Source organism: Phycodurus eques, chromosome 15 (genome assembly GCF_024500275.1).
Source record: "Phycodurus eques isolate BA_2022a chromosome 15, UOR_Pequ_1.1, whole genome shotgun sequence".
Taxonomy (NCBI): domain Eukaryota; kingdom Metazoa; phylum Chordata; class Actinopteri; order Syngnathiformes; family Syngnathidae; genus Phycodurus; species Phycodurus eques.
In genome coordinates, this window is record NC_084539.1 from 6,859,370 (window position 1) to 6,878,963 (window position 19,594).

Below are 19,594 nucleotides of genomic sequence, written 5' to 3' on the forward strand. Positions count from 1 at the left end.
AGTACTTGGAGTTCCTTTTGAAGTGGTTTTGTTGTAAAATGTTTGACAACTACTGAGGAAGATCATTTTGAAATCCAGGTTTTCTAGGCTAATGTATCATTATTACTTTTGAATGTATTTAATTGTGAGTTTTATTTTTAGTTTGTCTGTGATTAGTATGAACTCAGTTTTGCGACATTCTGAAATTATTGTGTGTGTGTGTGTGTGCGTGTGTGTGTGTGTGTGTGTGTGTGTGTGTGTGTGTGTGTGTGTGTGTGTGTGCGCGTGTACGTGTGAGAGCGCAGTGACACTATTTGCAAACAATAGTCCACAATTGTGGGGAGTGGTTTGTGGTACAGAACAGTTAAAAAAAAAAAAATCATTCTGAAAGGGAAGTTTTTTTTTAAACGAATCTGTTGAGTTGTCCTCATTCATTTTGAGCACTGTATGGCTTGGCTGGATATCAACTGGCTGCAATGCCAGCACCAAGGCAACATTTATCATACTGTAGGGTGAGCAAAGTTTGTTAAGGAATTCCGTTTAATGATCAGTTTCCTCTCTAAGTTGTTTGGAAGTGCAATTCAGAGAAAGAGTAATAGATACATTTATTTACAATGGAGCCAGTAACATTTGTAACGATACTAAATTGGGATCTGATCATGTGCAATAATAAGAAGTCAAGTCAAGTTAATCAAATGTGGTCCCGAATTTAGAACAAAGAAGGTTATCCTTCTGCTATTCCTCGCGTGGGGTTGCGAAGTGAAGGTCCAACCATCAAAATACGTCACCTGTCCTCGTTCAGGTCCGGAAGCAGGGCAACAAAGCGCCACCAGGAGCGTCAACAGGAGTTTCTTTGTCTGCGTTTAGCCAAGCGAGAGATGTCAACCAATCAGAGAGCAGCACTGGTACAGCGCTCAGCGCACGAGCCCCATATAAAAACCTTGTGTTCAGCCGCCACGCTCTTATTTAATTTAGTCGCTCGTACTCGTCGGTGCAGCTATGCCTGAGCCAGCAAAGGGCGCGCCCAAGAAGGGCTCCAAGAAAGCCGTCGCCAAGAGCGTCAGCAAGTCCGGCAGAAAGCGGAAGAGGAGCAGGAAGGAGAGCTACGCCATCTACGTGTACAAAGTGCTCAAGCAGGTGCACCCCGACACCGGCATCTCGTCCAAGGCCATGAGCATCATGAACTCGTTCGTCAACGACATCTTCGAGCGCATCGCCGCCGAGGCGTCTCGTCTGACTCACTACAACAAGCGCTCCACCATCACGTCCAGGGAGATCCAGACCGCCGTGCGTCTCCTGTTGCCCGGTGAGCTGGCCAAGCACGCCGTGTCCGAGGGCACCAAGGCCGTCACCAAGTACACCAGCTCCAAGTAGACCGCTCCGACCGTACTACAAAAACAACGGCTCTTTTCAGAGCCACTTCATTATTCTTGAGAAGTAAATGCCTTCATTGAATTTCGTTTCAATTTGTGTAGTCACTTTATTATTTGGTGTTGGTCTGATACCAGCTGAATGTGTTGGACACTGCCGTTTTACTAATGTTAAACTCATTTTAGATTATATTTTATAGCACTTTCTAGTCAGTGGTGTTACTAGGTTTTAAGGATGAGGTGGTGATGGTAAGCCCCCTGGAGTTGAAATAGTCATTGCAGTAGTATATTATGGAAACCTAGGGAAAAGCAGTTCGAAGTTATCAGGGGCTCAAATGTTACATTGCTGCATTTGTCTATGACAGCAGTGCAGTCTTTTCAGCATGTGACTAAGTTTTGGAAGCATAGTTTGTGTATTTATGGTTTAAATTGTAGGCAAGTATAACTATCGCAAATTATCATTTTTAAAGGGGCGTTAATTATTCACGGAAGTTTGCTAATCGCGGCCTGGCTCGGTCCCTATCCCCCGCGGATAGCGGGGGCTGACTTACACCTCACCAGTTTAGTTGGGGGAAAAAAACGTTTTCTTTTCTGAATGAATTATTTTACTATCCTAAAAACATTTCCCCACAAATGTAGACCAACGTTTGCAAATAATTATTGAAAAAACAACAACACATATTTGTCACAAAAGTGAGTATACACCAGAGACCAGATAAATATACAATATATTTGTAAAGAAAACCGGTGTGCGAAGAATTTAAGATCTACTTTAGTGGTTTTCAAGCTTTTTACACAAACAATGTCAAAAATTACTTTGCTTCTCCAAGTGCGACTGTTTAAAAATTATAATTTTTATTATGTATTTTTTTTTATTTCCAATGTTCTATGTATTTTGTTGAAGGTAAATAAAGAAGTACACCAAAATGAAACTGAGAATAATTGTCCGTATTTCGGATCCTGAAGGAGTGACATTCCAACAAACGTTAACGTATGTTCATGCTAACATGTAATGGAAAATACCTAAATGTATTCACTTTTCTCCCATAAATATATGAAATGTCTCGTCATTTCTACTTTCTTCTATGTGATCACATAGTAGTGGATAATGACTAACTTGTTGTCCATTTGCAAAATTTAGATCTGAACTTCATTTTAAAAAGAGCAACACACACATGTTGCACCTGAAATTGTTTAAAGCGTAATGGGGCATGTACTTTAGTCATTGTCCATACTGTGTTTATAAATCAGCTATTTGTGCACATTCTTCACAGTGGGACAAACATTCTTCATGACTTGAAAATAATATTACTGCAGTTTAAAGACGTGACGACTGTTATCAGATGCCAACAGACGTCTCAGTCATTCATGTGTGTTTGCTGCCCTCAGAAAACGTTGTTTTGTTCCCAAATCATCGCCAATACACGCCTTTTTAGACTTTGGGTCCGTGGATGAACATGTTATTTCATCTGTGAAGCGGTTTTTGTCACATCGTGAGTTTTTAAAAATCATTTTATTGAAGAAATAAGTGAGGAAATTCCCCGAGTAGCGCTGCTCACGACAGTGAAGAGGTGACGTTTGGAAGCTCTGCAAAGAAAATGCAAGGAGTACAAGACATTTAAACAACCTCGATGGGGAGAGACACAAGTGTGTTATCTATTAAAATCGTTGTCGGTGATTTAAATAGTTTCCGTTGTTATTTTTCACCATTTGAAGTGTGCGGAGAAAACACAAGTGAGGAGAGTTTGTCAGCGCGCCGCGGAGCGAAGTGCCCGATTGACTCTCCACGGTTCTCATGGTGCGTTTAAGTCCAGCCTCTTGCTTGGGAAAAGCAATTGTCCATTGAACCGACCATCATGGCAGAAGTAGCTCCAGCTCCAGCTCCAGCGGCTAAAGCGAGCAAGAAGAAGGCTCCCAAGCCCGCAAAGAAGAAGGTCGGACCCAGCGTCGGCGAGCTCATCGTCAAGGCTGTGGCCGCGTCCAAGGAGCGCAATGGCGTCTCTCTGGCCGCCCTCAAGAAGTCTCTGGTCGCCTCCGGTTACGACGTGGACAAGAACAAGTCCCGCGTCAGGACCGCCGTCGTGAACTTGGTCACCAAGGGAACTCTCGTCCAGACCAAGGGCATCGGCGCTTCTGGCTCCTTCAAGATGAACAAGCAGGCCGAGGGCAAGGCGAAAGCGCCCGCCAAGGCTGCGGCCAAGAAGACCCCCAGCAAGCCCAAGAAGCCCGCCGTCAAAAAGGCAACAGCGACCAAGAAGCCTAAAACGGCCGCAGCCAAGAAGACGAGCGCCAAGAAGGCCGCCAAGAAGGCCACCAAGAAGCCCGTCAAGGCTGCGACGCCCAAGAAAGCGGCCAAGAAGCCCACAAAGAGCCCCAAGAAGGCGGCGGCGGCGGCTGCGCCCAAAAAAGCCCCCGCGGCCAAGAAGCCTTCTGCTGCCAAGAGGAGTCCCGCAAAGAGGGTGGCCAAGCCCAAAAGTGTCAAGAAGGCAGCGCCGAAGAAGAAGTGATTCAACGCTCCTCTCCACAAAAGGCTCTTTTAAGAGCCACCACATTCCCCAAAAAAGCAATGTTATTCGTCGTAAACTTATTGCTTATTGAATCGGTGAGATCATGAATACGTGCTGAAGCTGATATGTGTCAAAACCAATCTCACAGAAATATGAAAGCGCAATTTTATTTTATTTTTTATTAATTTAAAAAAATATATTATTCATTTATTTCACATTTAGAACCACGTATTACACACACTGAGAGCCTGTAATGTGTTGTAATACCACTTGGCTGCAGTAGAGTCGGCATTCCAAGGGGCACAATGGACGCCTACATTGTCTTCGACTGTAGCACCCACGCAAAATGGCTGAGCACCTCGACCGTGTATTCACGTGACACAAGCGCCGGATCACATGATCACTTTAAAGAGCCACGTGGAAAATCATGTCATCTATTCGTTTGTGTACCAATGGCTGACACAAGACGAACAGAAACATGTTTGAACGTAAACGATTTCACCTTAGCTGCGTGTAGTCTCTTACTATATAACAAAGCTCTCTTGGACTCTTGTCTCTTCCTCGTTCCACTTCACATACTCACTGATCTGTGTGTCTGTAACCTCCCCTTTCCCCCCTTCTACTTGGTGTGGACCCAGATGCCACCACACATTTTGATCGATCACGTGGTTTTAACAAAAACAAAAAAGATGGGGGGGGGGACACCAAACACATCACTATTTCACAAGCACACAGTCCACAAACCTTAATGATCTCTGGTCCAAACACCATGTTATGGTCGTTTTTTAATAAAGAGAGGGCTTGAATATGAATATCAACTGTCGAAACCAGGAGACATTCCATTCGCATTGGTGCCTCTTTTGATGAACTTCTTAAACAGTTGAATATCACTTCCATTGCGACATGTTGCCAATTTTGCACATCTCTGTTTGAGACATTATTACGTGATTACACTACTCGTTATTGCAGCTTTCTCGCTCTGCGTTATTTGCATAACTCGCTCTTGAAGACTTTCGGTATCATTTGCACAATTGCCATTGTATCAGCATTACCACATTACTATCCCAATGCTCAATGACTCGGTACTTGTGCTCTTATGACCTAAATGTATAATTTGTGGTAGTGGCTATTTGTTGTTGAACTACAGTGGACTACAACTACCAGAGGCAAATTCCTTGTGTGTTTTAACATACGTGGCCAATAAAGATGATTGTGATTCTATTCTGTAAGGCTGACAAGACCATTTATTTTCTTATAGCTCTCAAATGCGGCATTTTAAAAGGCAATGAACAATTTAGATGTACTCTTGCTGTTGGGTTTTCTTGGGGGGGGGGGAAAATAGTTGAAGTCGTTTCGACTGTAAAATAAGTTTTTATTGATATTCCAATGTTGCACGTAACATTGTGTAAAGATGTCGCGTTGCAGTATATTGGTGTACGTTACTTTGAGCATACTGATAAGATAAATTAGCCAGTGATATCATTATTTGACCTCTGCGACCCATCAACTCCCGCCATTCTTTCTCTGAAGACGCAATGCATCATGGTATATGACGACTCGGTGACTGACCATCGGTTGACCACTACAATATGGCGCAACCACTATATTGTGCATTGTATAGTGGTTAGGGAGTGATTTCAGACACAGTCTTAGCTTTGTTTCTGCTAGCTTAATGCTAACACATAATGCAAAATGCCATAGACGGGCAAAAGCATTGTAAACTTTTCAATAAAGAATAGTCAAATACAAACGGTGCAGCTCAATTCTCTTCTTGGGGTCTTTTCATCAAATCTTTATGTGTTATCTACATGCGTACGCCACACTGCTTCCTTGGAGGTCAAGGTGCGCACAACAGAAACAATATTTTTAAAGTGAAATTCCACATGCAATAAACGTCTGTGTTGTTAGTTTTTAGTGGCACTTCTGCCATGTTCAATAAATTTTCGTTTTTCCAAAATATTTACTTAAAATAAAACACATTTTCATCAAAATCTGCATAGCAGTGTTGGAATACCTGGAATCAGCAAGTACTTGAATCTCAGTCGATGCACAAGTAAGAAATTTGAGGGAGTCAGTTAATTAACAGTGTTGCATGTTTGAAAATTTGGAAGAACTGATCCATTATGAGCAGCAACCAGACTCTGTCATGAAACAAATTATTAGTAGAAGAACAATGGACAAAAATCTTCTCCTTTGTCATTTGCTCAACATCTGATCTGTACTTGACTCATCCATTGTACACCTTGCACCTCTGGTTTGTTTAAAGAAAATGTACATAAATAAATGGCTGCACTTTTGAATTATATTGCTCATGTGGCAGTTCACTGGTATTGTACGTCGGAGAAATCATCTCGCGAGGCCCACGTTGTGCTAAACAGTGTGCTCGAAGAGCAGTTTAAAATGCAAAAGAATTACATTGACTGAAATGAGGTTTCAAAATGACTGTTATATAATATTTATTAAAAAATAAAGACATAAAAAGAAACAAGAACGTTGGCAAGACGAGATCGAAGGAGGACACGAAATGCAATGGGAAGGACATTCGAGCTGATTTTGACTGCTTGGTTCGGCCAACAGCATCTGATTGCGGGGTAACGCCCCCTCAGACCGGCGCTTCTGATTGGTGCGCGGCCCTTGCCGGAGGTCAGCCCCGCCTGGAAGAGTGACCTCCCGCCTCAAGGCTCGCTGCCAATTGGGGGAGATTGGGTTCAAACAGGCCCCCGAAGTGCAAAGACCCCTCCGCGTTTAAAGCCTTTTTCATGGTTTGTCTGACTTGTGCGTCCCGCGCATTCTGAGGCTATTAAAGCATGACTTTGGCCATCGAGGGGCAGATTTCCTTCGAAGTTTCATTCCAGAAAGAAGCATCAAGATGAGCGGCAGAGGCAAGACCGGCGGCAAGGCCCGAGCAAAGGCCAAGACTCGTTCCTCCCGTGCCGGACTGCAGTTTCCGGTCGGTCGCGTCCACAGGCTGCTGCGGAAAGGCAACTACGCCCAGCGCGTCGGCGCCGGCGCCCCCGTCTACTTGGCGGCCGTGCTGGAGTACCTGAACGCTGAGATCCTGGAGTTGGCCGGGAACGCAGCCCGCGACAACAAGAAGACCAGGATCATCCCCCGTCACCTGCAGCTGGCCGTCCGCAACGACGAGGAGCTCAACAAACTCCTGGGCGGAGTGACCATCGCATCAGGGCGGCGTGTTGCCCAACATCCAGGCCGTGCTCCTCCCCAAGAAGACCGAGAAGGCAGCCAAGTCCAAGTAAAAGTCCACTCCGACGCCGCACTAACCCCGTAACGGCTCTTTTAAGAGCCACGCACTTTTCACATTGAGAGCTTTACTCCCTCAAGGTTGATAGATAGATAGATAGATAGATAGATAGATGTAAGTCTCATCTATCGAAACAAAAAATACAAATGAAATGTGTGTACTGTAACAAAGATCTGACTTTTGGAGACATTGTCTTTTGTTTTCTATTGCATCAAATAAAATAAATAAAAATGTTTTTATGATTTACTTTCCATTCTCACAGATTAATTAATTATGGCATTTCTTGTTTTGTTGTTCTTAGAGCTCCTGTCCAGGTCCTAGAAGACTAGCAATAATAATGATAAATAATAATTAAATAGGGATGCACTGATACCACTTTTCAAACCAAGTACAAGTACAACCCCAATTCCAAGGAAGTTGGGACATTGTGTTAAACATAAATAAAAACAGAATACAATGATTTGCAAATCATGTTCAACCTATATTTAATTGAATACACTACAAAAACAAGACATTTAATGTTCAAACTGATAAACGTTATTGTTTTTAGCAAATAATCATTAACTTAGAATTTTAAGGCTGCAACACGGTCCAAAAAAGCTGGGGCAGGGTCATGTTTACCACTGTGTTACATCACCTTTTCTTTTAACAACATTAAATAAACGTTTGGGTAATGAGGACACTAATTGTTGAAGCTTTGTAGGTGGAATTCTTTCCCATTCTTGCTTGATGTACAGCTTTAGCTGTTCAACAGTCCTGGGTCGCCGTTGTCGTTTTTTATGCTTCATAATGCACCACACATTTTGAATGGGAAACAGGTCTGGACTGCAGTCAGGCCAGTCTAGTACCCGTACTCTTTCACTACGAAGCCATGCTGTTGTAACACGTGCAGAATGTGGTTTGGCCTTGTCTTGCTGAAATAAGCATTGGCGTCCATGAAAAAGACGTTGCTTGGATGACAGCATATGTTTCTCAAAAACCTGTGTGTACCTTTCAGCATCAATGGTGCTTTCACAGATGTGTAAGTTACCCTTGCCATTGGCACTAACACAGCCCCATACCATCACAGATGCTGGCTTTTGAACTTTGCGTCCATAACAGTCCGGATGGTTATTTTCCTCTGGCCCGCAGGAGACGACGTCCACAATTTTCAAAAACAATTTGAAATGTGGACTCGTCGGACCACAGAACACTTTTCCACTTTGCATCAGTCCATCTTAGATGAGCTCGGGCCCAGAGAAGCCGGCGGCGTTTCTGGGTGTTGTTGATAAATGGCTTTTGCTTTGCATAGGAGAGTTTCAAGTTGCACTTGCGGATGTAGCGCTGAATTGTATTTACTGACATTGGTTTTCTGAAGTTTTCCTGAGCCCATATGGTGATATCCTTTACACATTGATGTCGGTTTTTGATGCAGTGCTGCGTGATGGGATCGAAGGTCACAGGCATTCAATGTTGGTTTTCGGCCTTGCCGCTTACATGGAGTGATTTCTCGATATTCTCTGAACCTTTTGATGATATTATGGACCGTAGATGATGAAATCCCAAAATTCCTTGCAATTGTATGTTGAGGAACATTGTCCTTAAACTGCTCGACTATTTTGACGCCTTGTGACGCCTGTTCACCTGTGGGATGTTCCAAACAGGTGTTTTTTGGAACGTTTTGCAGCCATAAAATTCTAAGTTAATGATTATTTGCTAAAAACAATAAAGTTTATCATTTTGAACATTAAATGTATTTTTTTGTAGTGTATTCAATCAAATATAGGTTGAACATGATTTGCAAATCATTGTATTCTGTTTTTATATCCATTTAACACAACGTCCCAACTTCATTGGAAGTGGGGTTGTATATTTATTGGCAAGGACGTTTTGTTTTGACGTAACAAAAGTTCTGATTGTCCTCGATTTAGAATGGGTTTTTTTATTATTATTATTGTCCCATTCAATAACTTCCTCTTTAAATATAATCAGTTGTGTTCCCAGTTTCTCTCTCCACAAACTTTATATCAGATAGTCCAGGTACTTTAATTTTTAGTTTGAATATTGATTGTTTTTCTGTCACTTTCTTCCCCAATTCAGACACCTTCAGACTTGGAGTTGTTTAACTTTGCACCTGACACATACTGTACATAAAGTATATTCTGTTGGAAAAAAAATATGTCACGTTGGCTTCTAATCATAACAGTTACATCATCGGCATACGCGATGGCCGCTACTCTGTGCGCATGCCCAACAGTTGTGCCAGCGATCGGCTATCAGAATGCTTATTGATCAGAGGATTTGTAGCTAAAATGTAGATGACCCGCATTCACATTTTTTTCGCCCTCTTCCAAACTTACCTGTATTTACTACTGTTTCTTAGTACATCACAAACTTTCACCGTCATTGTCATGTGGCAGCGTATTTATGCCCACTGATACTGCTCATTGATTGGCTAGTTGAAGCGGGGAAACGGTTGTCCAATCAGGACGAAGACTACTACCCCGTTTTGTTGTAGTTCTGCCTTGCTGTATTTCAATAGAGCGGTAATGAAATGATTCGTTTTAATATTTTTTAATAAATAAGTAGCATTTCAAAATGAGAATTATTCTGGTATTACAACGAAGGTCTATTAGTTGGTATTTAGTCTGATTAATGCAATTGCTTGATTTGTCAAAATAAAACTAAATTCATTTTACATTTACAAAAAAATGGTAACTGCAATTATTTTGTTGGTAGATAACTATTTCGTGTTCGCACGATTTTGAACGAGGCTGCTTTATTTTTCTTTCTTGGAGACCTTCTTAGGCGCGCTCTTGGCTAGCTCGGGCCTGGCTACATTTCATAATGACTCACGAGGGTAAAATAAGTGACGGCCAAAGCCTGGGTTGTTATATAGGGCTCGTGCGACGACCGCTGTGCCAGGGCGCCTCTCTGATTGGCTGACAACATCTCTCGCTTACTCGGCGAGGCTTCAGACAAACAATTCCCTGTTGAAATTCCTGGCGAGCCTTTGTTGGCCTGTTTCCGAGCCTGAAGAGGACGGATGGCGTAATTTGGCGGTTGGACCTTCACTTCGCAGTCCCCCGCGATGAATGAATGACTGAAGCAGAACATCTTTGTTGTAAATTTATAACCACATTTCACATACTTCAGCTGTGTCACCACAGCTGTGTTATTATTGCACACAGTCAGATCCCATTTTAGTATCGTGACAAATGTCAATATTGCAGTTGTTTCTATTACTCTTTCTCTTAATTGCAGTTCCTTACATCCATCCATTTTCAACGCCGCTTACCGTGGTTAGGGTCGATGGTGCGCTGGACCCTAGTGCTTTCATTCATATATGAAAATAAGAAATGTTATCTGTTTATTGTATATATAGTACAACCCATTCTTGCTTGATGTACAGCTTCAGCTGTTCAACAGTCCGGGGTCTCCGTAGTCATATTTTACACCTCATAATGCGGCACACATTTTCAATGGGAGACAGGTCTGGACTGCAGGCAGGCCAGTCTAGTACCCGCACTCTTTTACTACGAAGCCACGCTGTTGTAACATGCAGAATGTGGTTTGGCATTGTCTTGGTGAAATAAGCAGGGACATCCATGAAAAAGACGTTGCTTGGATGGCAGCATATGTTTCTCTAAAACCTGTATGTACCTTTCAGCATTAATGGTGCCTTCACAGATGTGTAAGTTACCCATGCCATTGGCACTAACACAGCCCCATACTCGTTGGACTACAGAACACTTTTCCACTTTGCATCAGTCCATCTTAGATGAGCTTGGGCCCAGAGAAGCCGGCGCCGTTTCTGGGTGTTGTTGATTAATGGCTTTTGCTTTGCATAGTGGAGTTTCAAGTTGCACTTATGGGTGTAGCGCCGAACTGTATTTACTGACATTGGTTTTCTGAAGTGTTCCTGAGCCCACGTGGTGATATCCTTTACACATTGATGTCGGTTTTTGATGCAGTGCCGCCTGAGGGATCGAAGGTCACGGGCATTCAATGTTGGTTTTCGGCCTTGGCGCTTACATGCAGTGATTTCTCCAGATTCTCTGGACCTTTTAATGATATGATGGACCGTAGATGATGAAATCCCCATATTCATTGCAATTGTACGTTGAGGAACATTGTCCTTAAACTGTTCAACTATTTTCTCACACACTTGTTCACAAAGAGGTGAATCTTGACCCATCTTTGCTTGTGAATGACTGAGCAATTCAGGGAAGCTCATTTTCTAACCAATCATGGCACCCACCTGTTCCCAATTAGCCTGTTCACCTGTGGGTTGTTCCAAACAGGTGTTTGATGAGCATTCCTCAACTTTCTCTGTCATTTTTGCCACCGGTCCCAGCTTTTTTGGAACGTGTTGCAGCGATAAAATTCTAAGTTAATGATTATTTGCTAAAAACAATCAAGTTTATCAGTTTGAACATTAAATATCTTGTCTTTGTAGTTTATTCAATGAAATATGGGTTGAACATGATTTGCAAATCATTGTATTCTTTTTTTATTTATGTTTAACACAATGTCCCAACTTCATTGGAATTGGCCTTGTACATGACTGGCTTTATCCGAAAGTTTTCCAACTAAGATTTTTCTCTGAAGGACGTTTCCTTTGTTCTCATTATGGACAATTCTAACAATTACTTTTTGGTTAATACTATTTTGTTGTTTGAGGTTTTTTTTTTACACAACTGCAAAGTTTTGAAGGTAAATCCTACATTTGCCATTTTTCATGAGTTTTTTTTTCTTTCTCGAAAAGCCTCAAACCTATAAAACATATGCTATTAATCTTTCTTGTATAATCGAAGAACATATGCTATGTGACTAGCATTACCCAGTTTTCTGTCATTTATTTATTTTTCTTTATTTATATTAGAATGCGTGGGTTCAATTCTCACTCAGTGATAGTGTGAATGTGTGTGCGAATGGTTGTCCGTGTTTATATGTGCCCTGCGAGTGACTGGCGACCAGTTCAGGGTGTAGTCCGCCTTTTGCCCGAAGTCAGCTGGGATAGGCTCCAGCGCCCCGAGACCCTAACCAGTATAAGTGGTGTTGAAAATGGATGGCTAGCTATATTGTAATGTGCCTGGCCCTATTTATATGTCATTGTGATAAAAGCCATCTTGTATGAATGTCATTCAATTAAAAAAAAAAAAATTAAAATAAAAAAAAAAATCGTTACACTATATAGTGGGCTCATTCAGAACATCTTTGGGCCACTGCACGGCGCTCAGTTAATGATGTCACAGCTGCCACACAACAAAGCAGGCTATTGCGGTGGGTAAAATAATCATAATAATTTAAAAAAAGATTGCAGCAATATTGAAATGTACTGTTACCGTACATTGCTATAAAATGCCAATAATCGAAGCTTTGTTGAAGGTACATATGTAAGAAACATTCACTGCCTCCGTCTTCTTCCTCTCTGTAGATGCCATCCATTATGGTATATCATGACTTGGTGAGTGACCATTGGTTGGTCACTCCTTTTTGCTGTGCTTTGGGGGAAATTTCATCAGTCAGCATAAGCATTCGGAAACCACTACAAAATGGCGTAACCACTTTTAGTTGCACAGCTACATACTGCAATGTCACAGTAATTTCATGGCACGGCAGATGTGAAATTACAGTATTAATTGTAGTTTTACCACACCTTGCAGTGAAACATTTCGAGTAAAATGACTGTGAAACCAATTCAAATAGTAGCTAGTAAATTACCAGCCCAAATTTGAGAGTGCAAAATATACATGAACCCTGTGGTATTGCAATTAATGGCTGCATTGGCTATAACACTGACCCCTAAGTAATTGCAGACCATTTCATAAAATAAAATTATTCTCAGATTACAATTTTAATATCAAAGTGCATTTTCAGTGGGGCCCTTTGTAAATCTGAATCCAATATTTATTTACCACAGATTCTATATTACATAAAGCAGAACCTGTGTTAATTCAAAATTAACTTTCACATTTAGAATATGTGCCACAAGTGAAACCCAATATGTGCCACAAGTGAAACCCAATTTGCCATCCATTTACACTACTTTGTGTACTTTAAAAAATAACAACTTTATTAGCATTATATTGCATGCTGTATAAACTTGGTTTACATCAGAAAAGAGCATATGTAAACTACACTATATGGAAATCAAATTCCTGTAAATCTTGTCTTTACAGAACGTTGTCATTTAGAGTCAAGTGCGTTGGCTCTTAAAAGAGCCGTTGTGGTGCGAGAAGAAAAGCTTATGCTCTCTCCCCTCGGATGCGACGTGCCAGCTGGATGTCTTTGGGCATGATGGTGACCCTCTTGGCGTGGATGGCGCACAGGTTGGTGTCCTCGAACAGGCCGACCAGGTAAGCCTCGCTGGCCTCCTGCAGAGCCATGACGGCCGAGCTCTGGAAGCGCAGGTCAGTCTTGAAATCTTGAGCGATCTCCCTGACCAGGCGCTGGAAGGGCAGCTTGCGGATGAGCAGCTCGGTGGACTTCTGGTAGCGACGGATCTCACGGAGAGCCACGGTACCGGGCCTGTAACGGTGAGGCTTCTTGACGCCGCCGGTGGCCGGGGCGCTCTTGCGGGCCGCCTTGGTGGCCAGCTGCTTCCTGGGAGCTTTGCCACCGGTGGACTTGCGGGCTGTTTGCTTGGTTCTCGCCATTTTCGCGCTTCTCTTTACCCGACGAAAGGAAATGCGGTAGAAAAGCTACTCGAGCTGCCTTTTAAGCGCGTGGTTCGGCTGCGCATGAGCGACGCCCCCCTCGGGCCGGCGCATCCTGATTGGTGGCCGGCCTTTTCCGGAGGTCAGCCCCGCCTGGAAGAGTGACCTCCCGCCTCAAGGCTCGTTGCCAATTGGGGGAGATTGTGTTCAAACAGGCCCCCGAAGTGCAAAGACTCCTCCGCTTTTCAAGCCTCTTTCCTGGTTGGTCTGCCTCGAGCGTCCCGCGCATTCTGCGGCTATTAAAGCAGGACGTTGAGCACCGAAGGGCACATTTCCTTCGCGTTAACACTCGGGGAAGAAGTATCAAGATGAGCGGAAGAGGCAAGACCGGCGGCAAGGCCAGAGCAAAGGCCAAGACTCGTTCCTCCCGTGCCGGACTGCAGTTCCCGGTCGGTCGCGTCCACAGGCTGCTGCGGAAAGGGAACTACGCCCAGCGCGTCGGCGCCGGCGCTCCCGTCTACTTGGCGGCCGTGCTGGAGTACCTGACCGCTGAAATCCTGGAGTTGGCCGGGAACGCAGCCCGCGATAACAAGAAGACCAGGATCATCCCCCGTCACCTGCAGCTGGCCGTCCGCAACGACGAGGAGCTCAACAAACTCCTGGGCGGAGTGACCATCGCACAGGGCGGCGTGTTGCCCAACATCCAGGCCGTGCTCCTCCCCAAGAAGACCGAGAAGGCAGCAAAGTCTAAGTAAAAGTCCACTCCGACGCCGCACTAACCCCGAAACGGCTCTTTTAAGAGCCACACACGTTTGTCTTTGAGAGCAGTAAACTTTGATTGTTGTTTTAAACTGGTGGATCTATATATAGATAGATATAGATATAATAGATATAATAGATATATATATATAGATATAATAGATATATATATATTATATAGATATATAATCTCTATCGATAGATGTATATCTATAGATATTTTATATTTTTTTATTTAGAAAAAAAAAAAAATATATATATAAATATTATTTTTAATATATATATATTATATATATTACATATATTATATATATATATATATATAATATATGTGTATATATATATAGAGATATATCTATTGATAGAGATATATCTATATAGATATCGATAGATATCTATCTATATATATATAGATATCTATCTATCTAATAGATATATCTATATAGATAGGTATACATCTATCTATAGATAGATATAGATATCTATCTATAGATAGATATAGATATCTATCTATAGATATATAGATATTTTACATATTTTTTTATTTAAAAAATATATATATAAAAAAATATATATTATTTTTAATATATAATATATATTTAATATATATTATATATATATATATTATATAATATATATATATATTATATATATATTATATAATATATATTATATAATAATATAATAATAATATAATAATAAATTGTGTGTGTATATATATATATATATATATATGTGTATATATTATATATATATATATATATATATAATATATATTATATATATATATATATTATATATTAAATATATTATATATATTAAAAATATTTTATATTATATATTAAAAATAATATTTTATATATATTAAAAATAAAAAAAATTATATATTTTTTTTAAATAAAAAAATATATAAAATATCTATAGATATACATATGTATACATATATATCTATATATCTATAGATATATATCTATATAGATATATATATATATATCTATATAGATATATATCTATATCTATATATATATATATATATATATATATATAGCTCGAATTGAATGTTGGGACTATGACAGAAAAATCTCAGGAGTTGGTTGACATGATGATTAGGAGAACGGGTGCTATATTGTGTGTTCAGGAGAGTAGGTGGAAAGGCACGAGGTTTAGGGGCAGGGTTTAAAGGATTTTACTATGATATAGATTAGAAGATAAATGGAGTAGGGGTTATTTTAAAGGAAAAGTTGGCTAAAAATGTCTTGGAGGAGAAGAGTATCACATCGAGTGATGAGGTTGAAACTTGAAATTGAGGGTGTTTATGTATTATGTGATTTGTGGCCATCCCCCACAGGTAGGATGTGACCTAAAGGTGAAAGAGAAATTCTGGAAGGAGTGTAGAAACTGTTTTTCTACTGCACCCAATTAAAGACAAGGAATGAAAATATACTTTTATGATTTACTTTCGATTACACACTTTCACAGATTTCTTATGGCTTTTCCTGTTGTTGTTTTTTAATTTCTTCTGAGGGCTGCCACCACCCTGGACCTAGAAGACAGAAATAATAGACATTAAAAGGGACATACTAATTTTGTATACAGTTATGTCTGTGCAGTCGCACTTGATATTGGGGGAAAACGAATCTGTGATATACAGTGCCACCAGAAAACATTCACACCCCTCCACATTTTGCTCTGTTACAGACTTATTCTAATGCTGATTTGAGTATAGTTGTCTTTAAAAAAATTAAAATAAATAATAATAATAATCTTCATAATATATCCCATAACGACAAAGTAAAAAAATAAATAAAAATCCATACAGTTGTGCTAATGTATTGAAAATGTAAACATTTAAACATAATGGGTACATAAGTATTCACACCCTCAGCTTAATATTTTGTTGAAGCCTCTGCGGCAGCAATCACAGCCTCAATCAAGTCTTTTGTGGTGTTCTACCCAATAACCAGCTGTAGCGACACCCCCGACATAAAGGAGGACTGCAGCAGATTTTCAAAACACCGGGCGTGGGTTGCGCATCTTCTCCAGATATAATGCTGGCAATTCAGGCCAAAAAGTTCTACTTTGGTTTCATCAGACCAGAGAATTTGGTTTCTGCGGGTCTTAGAATTTTTCAGGTGTGTTTTGGCAAACTCCGAGCAGGCTGTCATGTGCCTTTTAGTGAGAACTGGCTTCCATCTTTCTTCCCGGGTTACTCAGCTTGGTGGGACGGGCAGATCCCGGAAGGGTCCTGGTGGTTCCAAACTTCTTCCATTTCCGAATAATCGAGACCACAGTGCTTTCCGGGACCTTCAATGCTGCTGAAGTTCTTTTTGTAACCTTCCCCAGATTTGTCCCTTGACAGAATCTGGTCTCGGAGGTCTGGAGACAATTCCTTAAGAGTTCATTGCTTGGTGTCTGCTCTGACATGCACTGCCAACTATGAGACCTTACATAGACAGGTGTGTGCCCTTCCAAAGGATGTTCAATCAACTGAGTTTAACACAGGTGGACTCCATTCAAGTTGTCGAAGCATCTCAAGGATGATCAGTGGAAATCAGATGCACCTGATCTTAAGTTTGAGCGTGATAGCAAAAGGTGTGAATACGTTTATACCCATTATGCTTGAATGTTAATTTTTATATATATATACATTTACACAAATGTCTGAAAATGTGTTTTTACTTTGTCATTAAGGGATATTTTATGGAGAATTTTTAAAAAGAAAACTATACTCAAATCAGACTTCGAACAAGTCCTATAACATAGCAAAATGTGGAAAACTTGAAGGGGTGTGAATACTTTCTGGTGGCACTGTATATTGCAATCTTAAAAAATACAGGATAACATACATGTAACGTGAAGACCAGCACACATTTCTCTTTTTCCCTCTGTAGAAAAACTATACTCACTGAAGCACACAAGTATATTGAGTTATTTGTATGAAGTCTACCTTTATTTAAATGCACTGTAGTATTGAGCAATAGTCCAGCCAGACATGAAATTAAAATAATTTTCATGCCCAGTTATACTGTACAGGCATTAGCACCTTACACTAGTCTAGTCTATAATTTACCGGAACATTGGTGCGAATCGAGTCACATGTTAATATTACAGTTGACAATATACCAACATTGCGCTGGACCCTGCGATGTGACTATTGCACACCCGTACAATGCGATGACGATGCCCAAACAATATATTGTGCACCTTTTAAGTTGTAATTTAAACAAGTAACTTCACCCTACTGTTATGAGACATTGGCTAATAAAGCAAGTTTCACAGTCAATGAACTGACCAAAAAGAAAGATGTTGGTGTTTGGCGATGCGCCACAAAAATGCTTTTATCGTGTCGGTTGCTCGCTTGTTTGCCCACACTTGGGGCTCTGCTTCCCCAAGTAGAGCAAGAAGCAGAAGGGGAGATGGAAAAACACCCAGCAGTATGTTAGGCATATTCAACAGACATAAATTCTGCAAACCTTTTTACGTTTCTGGATGGCTATTGTGTCCACCTCCATCTCGTCATCCTCATCTGTTTGGAAGTCATCCTCATCCTTGCACTGTTCCGACTCCATGTTCTCCTCGGCTGATTCCTTCAAAGTGAAAATGGATGCTGTGACGGAAAACGGTGTTAACAGACGAACACTTTAAAGTAAATAGTCACAGCATACGAGGGGCTGACAGGGGTAGAGGTCACTCAAGCTGTCTTCCGAGTCACTGTGGTCATCATTGTCACTGGAGGATGGCGCCCATGCACCATTGCCATGTTTGGACTTCCTGCCGTGGTGGACTTCAGCGCTCGTCTCTTTTGGCCTTTTCTGCTGGAGTCTTATCGGAATGAACTCAATGCCCTGCTTCACACATTCCTCATCTGGGGCAGCAAAAACAAACAACTCAGTGACAATAAATCAGTTATCCATCCAATGTAAGTCAATATGACTTTAGTAGACACTGGCACAAAGAGAACATGGCAGTCTACTTTTACCTATGGATTAATGGACGGTGAAACGTCTCAATAAGTGGCGTATTTGCATATTTGGTTAAAGCTTTTATTGTTCAGGTACATAGCCCATTTGTAATTTGTATGTGATAGTAGGCTTACTATAAAAGATAAAACATCACCAAAAGTAACACAGGCATCAAGTACTTAAGCACGAGATGCAAGTTATTGGCTAATGTAAGGTTAATCTTTTGTCACTGTTTTTGTGCCTAATATGAAAAATGTAAATATTAAATAGGAGAAACACTAGAAGTGGATACAACAAGTAAAATACTGAATGACTAGAGAGATCAGAGGAATAATAGTCGCCCCTGCTCACATTTGACGAGGGCCTTCTTGAAGCGCTTCCCGTTGACGTGTCTTAATACATGGTGTGGCTTCCTGTTGAGGTGTCTGAGGGTCAGCTTACAGAAGAGCTGATTGCTGCATAAGGTAACACAAAGCAACGTGTATCATGAGATCATCTTGACTGACTCAGTACTTATGTCATTTCCATGCTAACCAATTGTCAGTCTGTTGTGGTGTGTGTGTGTGTGTGTGCTTACGGTTGTTTTGAGCTTGGCACAATGTGTGGTTCATATTGGCTGTAGTTGAACTCAGCTTGGGAGCTCAGTTTCTGATACTTTTTCGCTTTGGTGAAGTTCTGCAGCTCCTCTAGTTTGCATGGGAATTCATGGCCGTTCAGTGTGCACTTAATCTGAAATAGCATTAAGCTTAATAAACTGACCGTTCGTTTTAGTTCTACACGTTCAATCGTCACAACACGTTCCAAATCATCGCCTGTGACTACAGGTACATTAGCAACGCGGCAGCTACTGCTGTGTTAGCTATGAATGTTGTTTTCAGTGTATCAGTGCTTGCTAACCTTTTTGCTGTCAGTCAGCTCGAGAAAAGGGTGGCTTAGTAGGAAAGCCTTCACGTCCGCAGGTAAGTCATCCATAGCTTTAAAACATTCCCAACCTGCAATAAGTCTGATATTTTGATTTGGGGGAACGTCTCTGTAGGAAGTGATTAAGCTACACGTGTTTCGCCGCGCCGGATCTGACGTGATAAAAGAGCGACATTGAGTGATCGCATTCTTA

The 19,594-nt window shown here is 41.1% G+C and overlaps 4 protein-coding genes and 1 pseudogene across 5 annotated transcripts; 3 read left to right on the forward strand and 2 right to left on the reverse strand.

Annotated features, from left to right (window-relative positions):
* The first annotated feature begins 966 nt into the window (after nucleotides 1–966).
* Nucleotides 967–2,225, forward strand: LOC133413553 (histone H2B-like). The gene has a single exon (XM_061698062.1). The coding sequence runs from the start codon at nucleotides 979–981 to the stop codon at nucleotides 1,351–1,353; it is 375 nt and encodes a 124-aa protein (XP_061554046.1). The 5' UTR covers nucleotides 967–978; the 3' UTR covers nucleotides 1,354–2,225.
* An 885-nt stretch (nucleotides 2,226–3,110) lies between these two features.
* Nucleotides 3,111–3,856, forward strand: LOC133413554 (histone H1-like). Its single transcript, XM_061698063.1, has one exon. The coding sequence runs from the start codon at nucleotides 3,206–3,208 to the stop codon at nucleotides 3,854–3,856; it is 651 nt and encodes a 216-aa protein (XP_061554047.1). The 5' UTR covers nucleotides 3,111–3,205.
* A 2,869-nt stretch (nucleotides 3,857–6,725) lies between these two features.
* Nucleotides 6,726–14,514, forward strand: LOC133413547 (histone H2AX-like; annotated as a pseudogene).
* On the reverse strand, nucleotides 13,349–13,777 carry LOC133413555 (histone H3). Its single transcript, XM_061698064.1, has one exon. It carries the CDS (start codon nucleotides 13,757–13,759, stop codon nucleotides 13,349–13,351), a length of 411 nt encoding a protein of 136 aa, XP_061554048.1. The 5' UTR covers nucleotides 13,760–13,777.
* Nucleotides 14,515–15,951: 1,437 nt separating the features above from the next.
* Nucleotides 15,952–19,533, reverse strand: surf2 (surfeit 2). Of its 2 annotated transcripts, none has more exons than XM_061698898.1 (6): nucleotides 19,378–19,533; nucleotides 19,058–19,209; nucleotides 18,832–18,935; nucleotides 18,195–18,383; nucleotides 17,992–18,125; nucleotides 15,952–16,061 (listed from the first exon to the last, which is right to left on the reverse strand). In XM_061698898.1, exons 1-6 carry the CDS (start codon nucleotides 19,450–19,452, stop codon nucleotides 15,972–15,974), a joined length of 744 nt encoding a protein of 247 aa, XP_061554882.1. In that variant the 5' UTR covers nucleotides 19,453–19,533; the 3' UTR covers nucleotides 15,952–15,971. The 2 variants fall into 2 exon arrangements, with proteins under 2 accessions (XP_061554882.1, XP_061554883.1); XM_061698899.1 differs by having other exon boundaries at nucleotides 17,992–18,105; nucleotides 18,184–18,383.
* Between the last annotated feature and the right edge of the window lie 61 nt (nucleotides 19,534–19,594).

Bases quoted from the DNA above. Each gene is read 5' to 3' on its own strand.
- LOC133413553 (XM_061698062.1), top strand. From the start codon at position 979: ATGCCTGAGCCAGCAAAGGGCGCGCCCAAGAAGGGCTCCAAGAAAGCC.
- LOC133413554 (XM_061698063.1), top strand. From the start codon at position 3,206: ATGGCAGAAGTAGCTCCAGCTCCAGCTCCAGCGGCTAAAGCGAGCAAG.
- LOC133413555 (XM_061698064.1), bottom strand. From the start codon at position 13,759: ATGGCGAGAACCAAGCAAACAGCCCGCAAGTCCACCGGTGGCAAAGCT.
- surf2 (XM_061698898.1), bottom strand. From the start codon at position 19,452: ATGGATGACTTACCTGCGGACGTGAAGGCTTTCCTACTAAGCCACCCT. The intron at 19,210-19,377 runs GTTAGCAAGCAC...ATGCTATTTCAG, and splicing joins AGCTGACTGACAGCAAAAAG to ATTAAGTGCACACTGAACGG. The intron at 16,062-17,991 runs GTTTGCAGAATT...TCTGTCTTCTAG, and splicing joins CCATCCAGAAACGTAAAAAG to GTCCAGGGTGGTGGCAGCCC.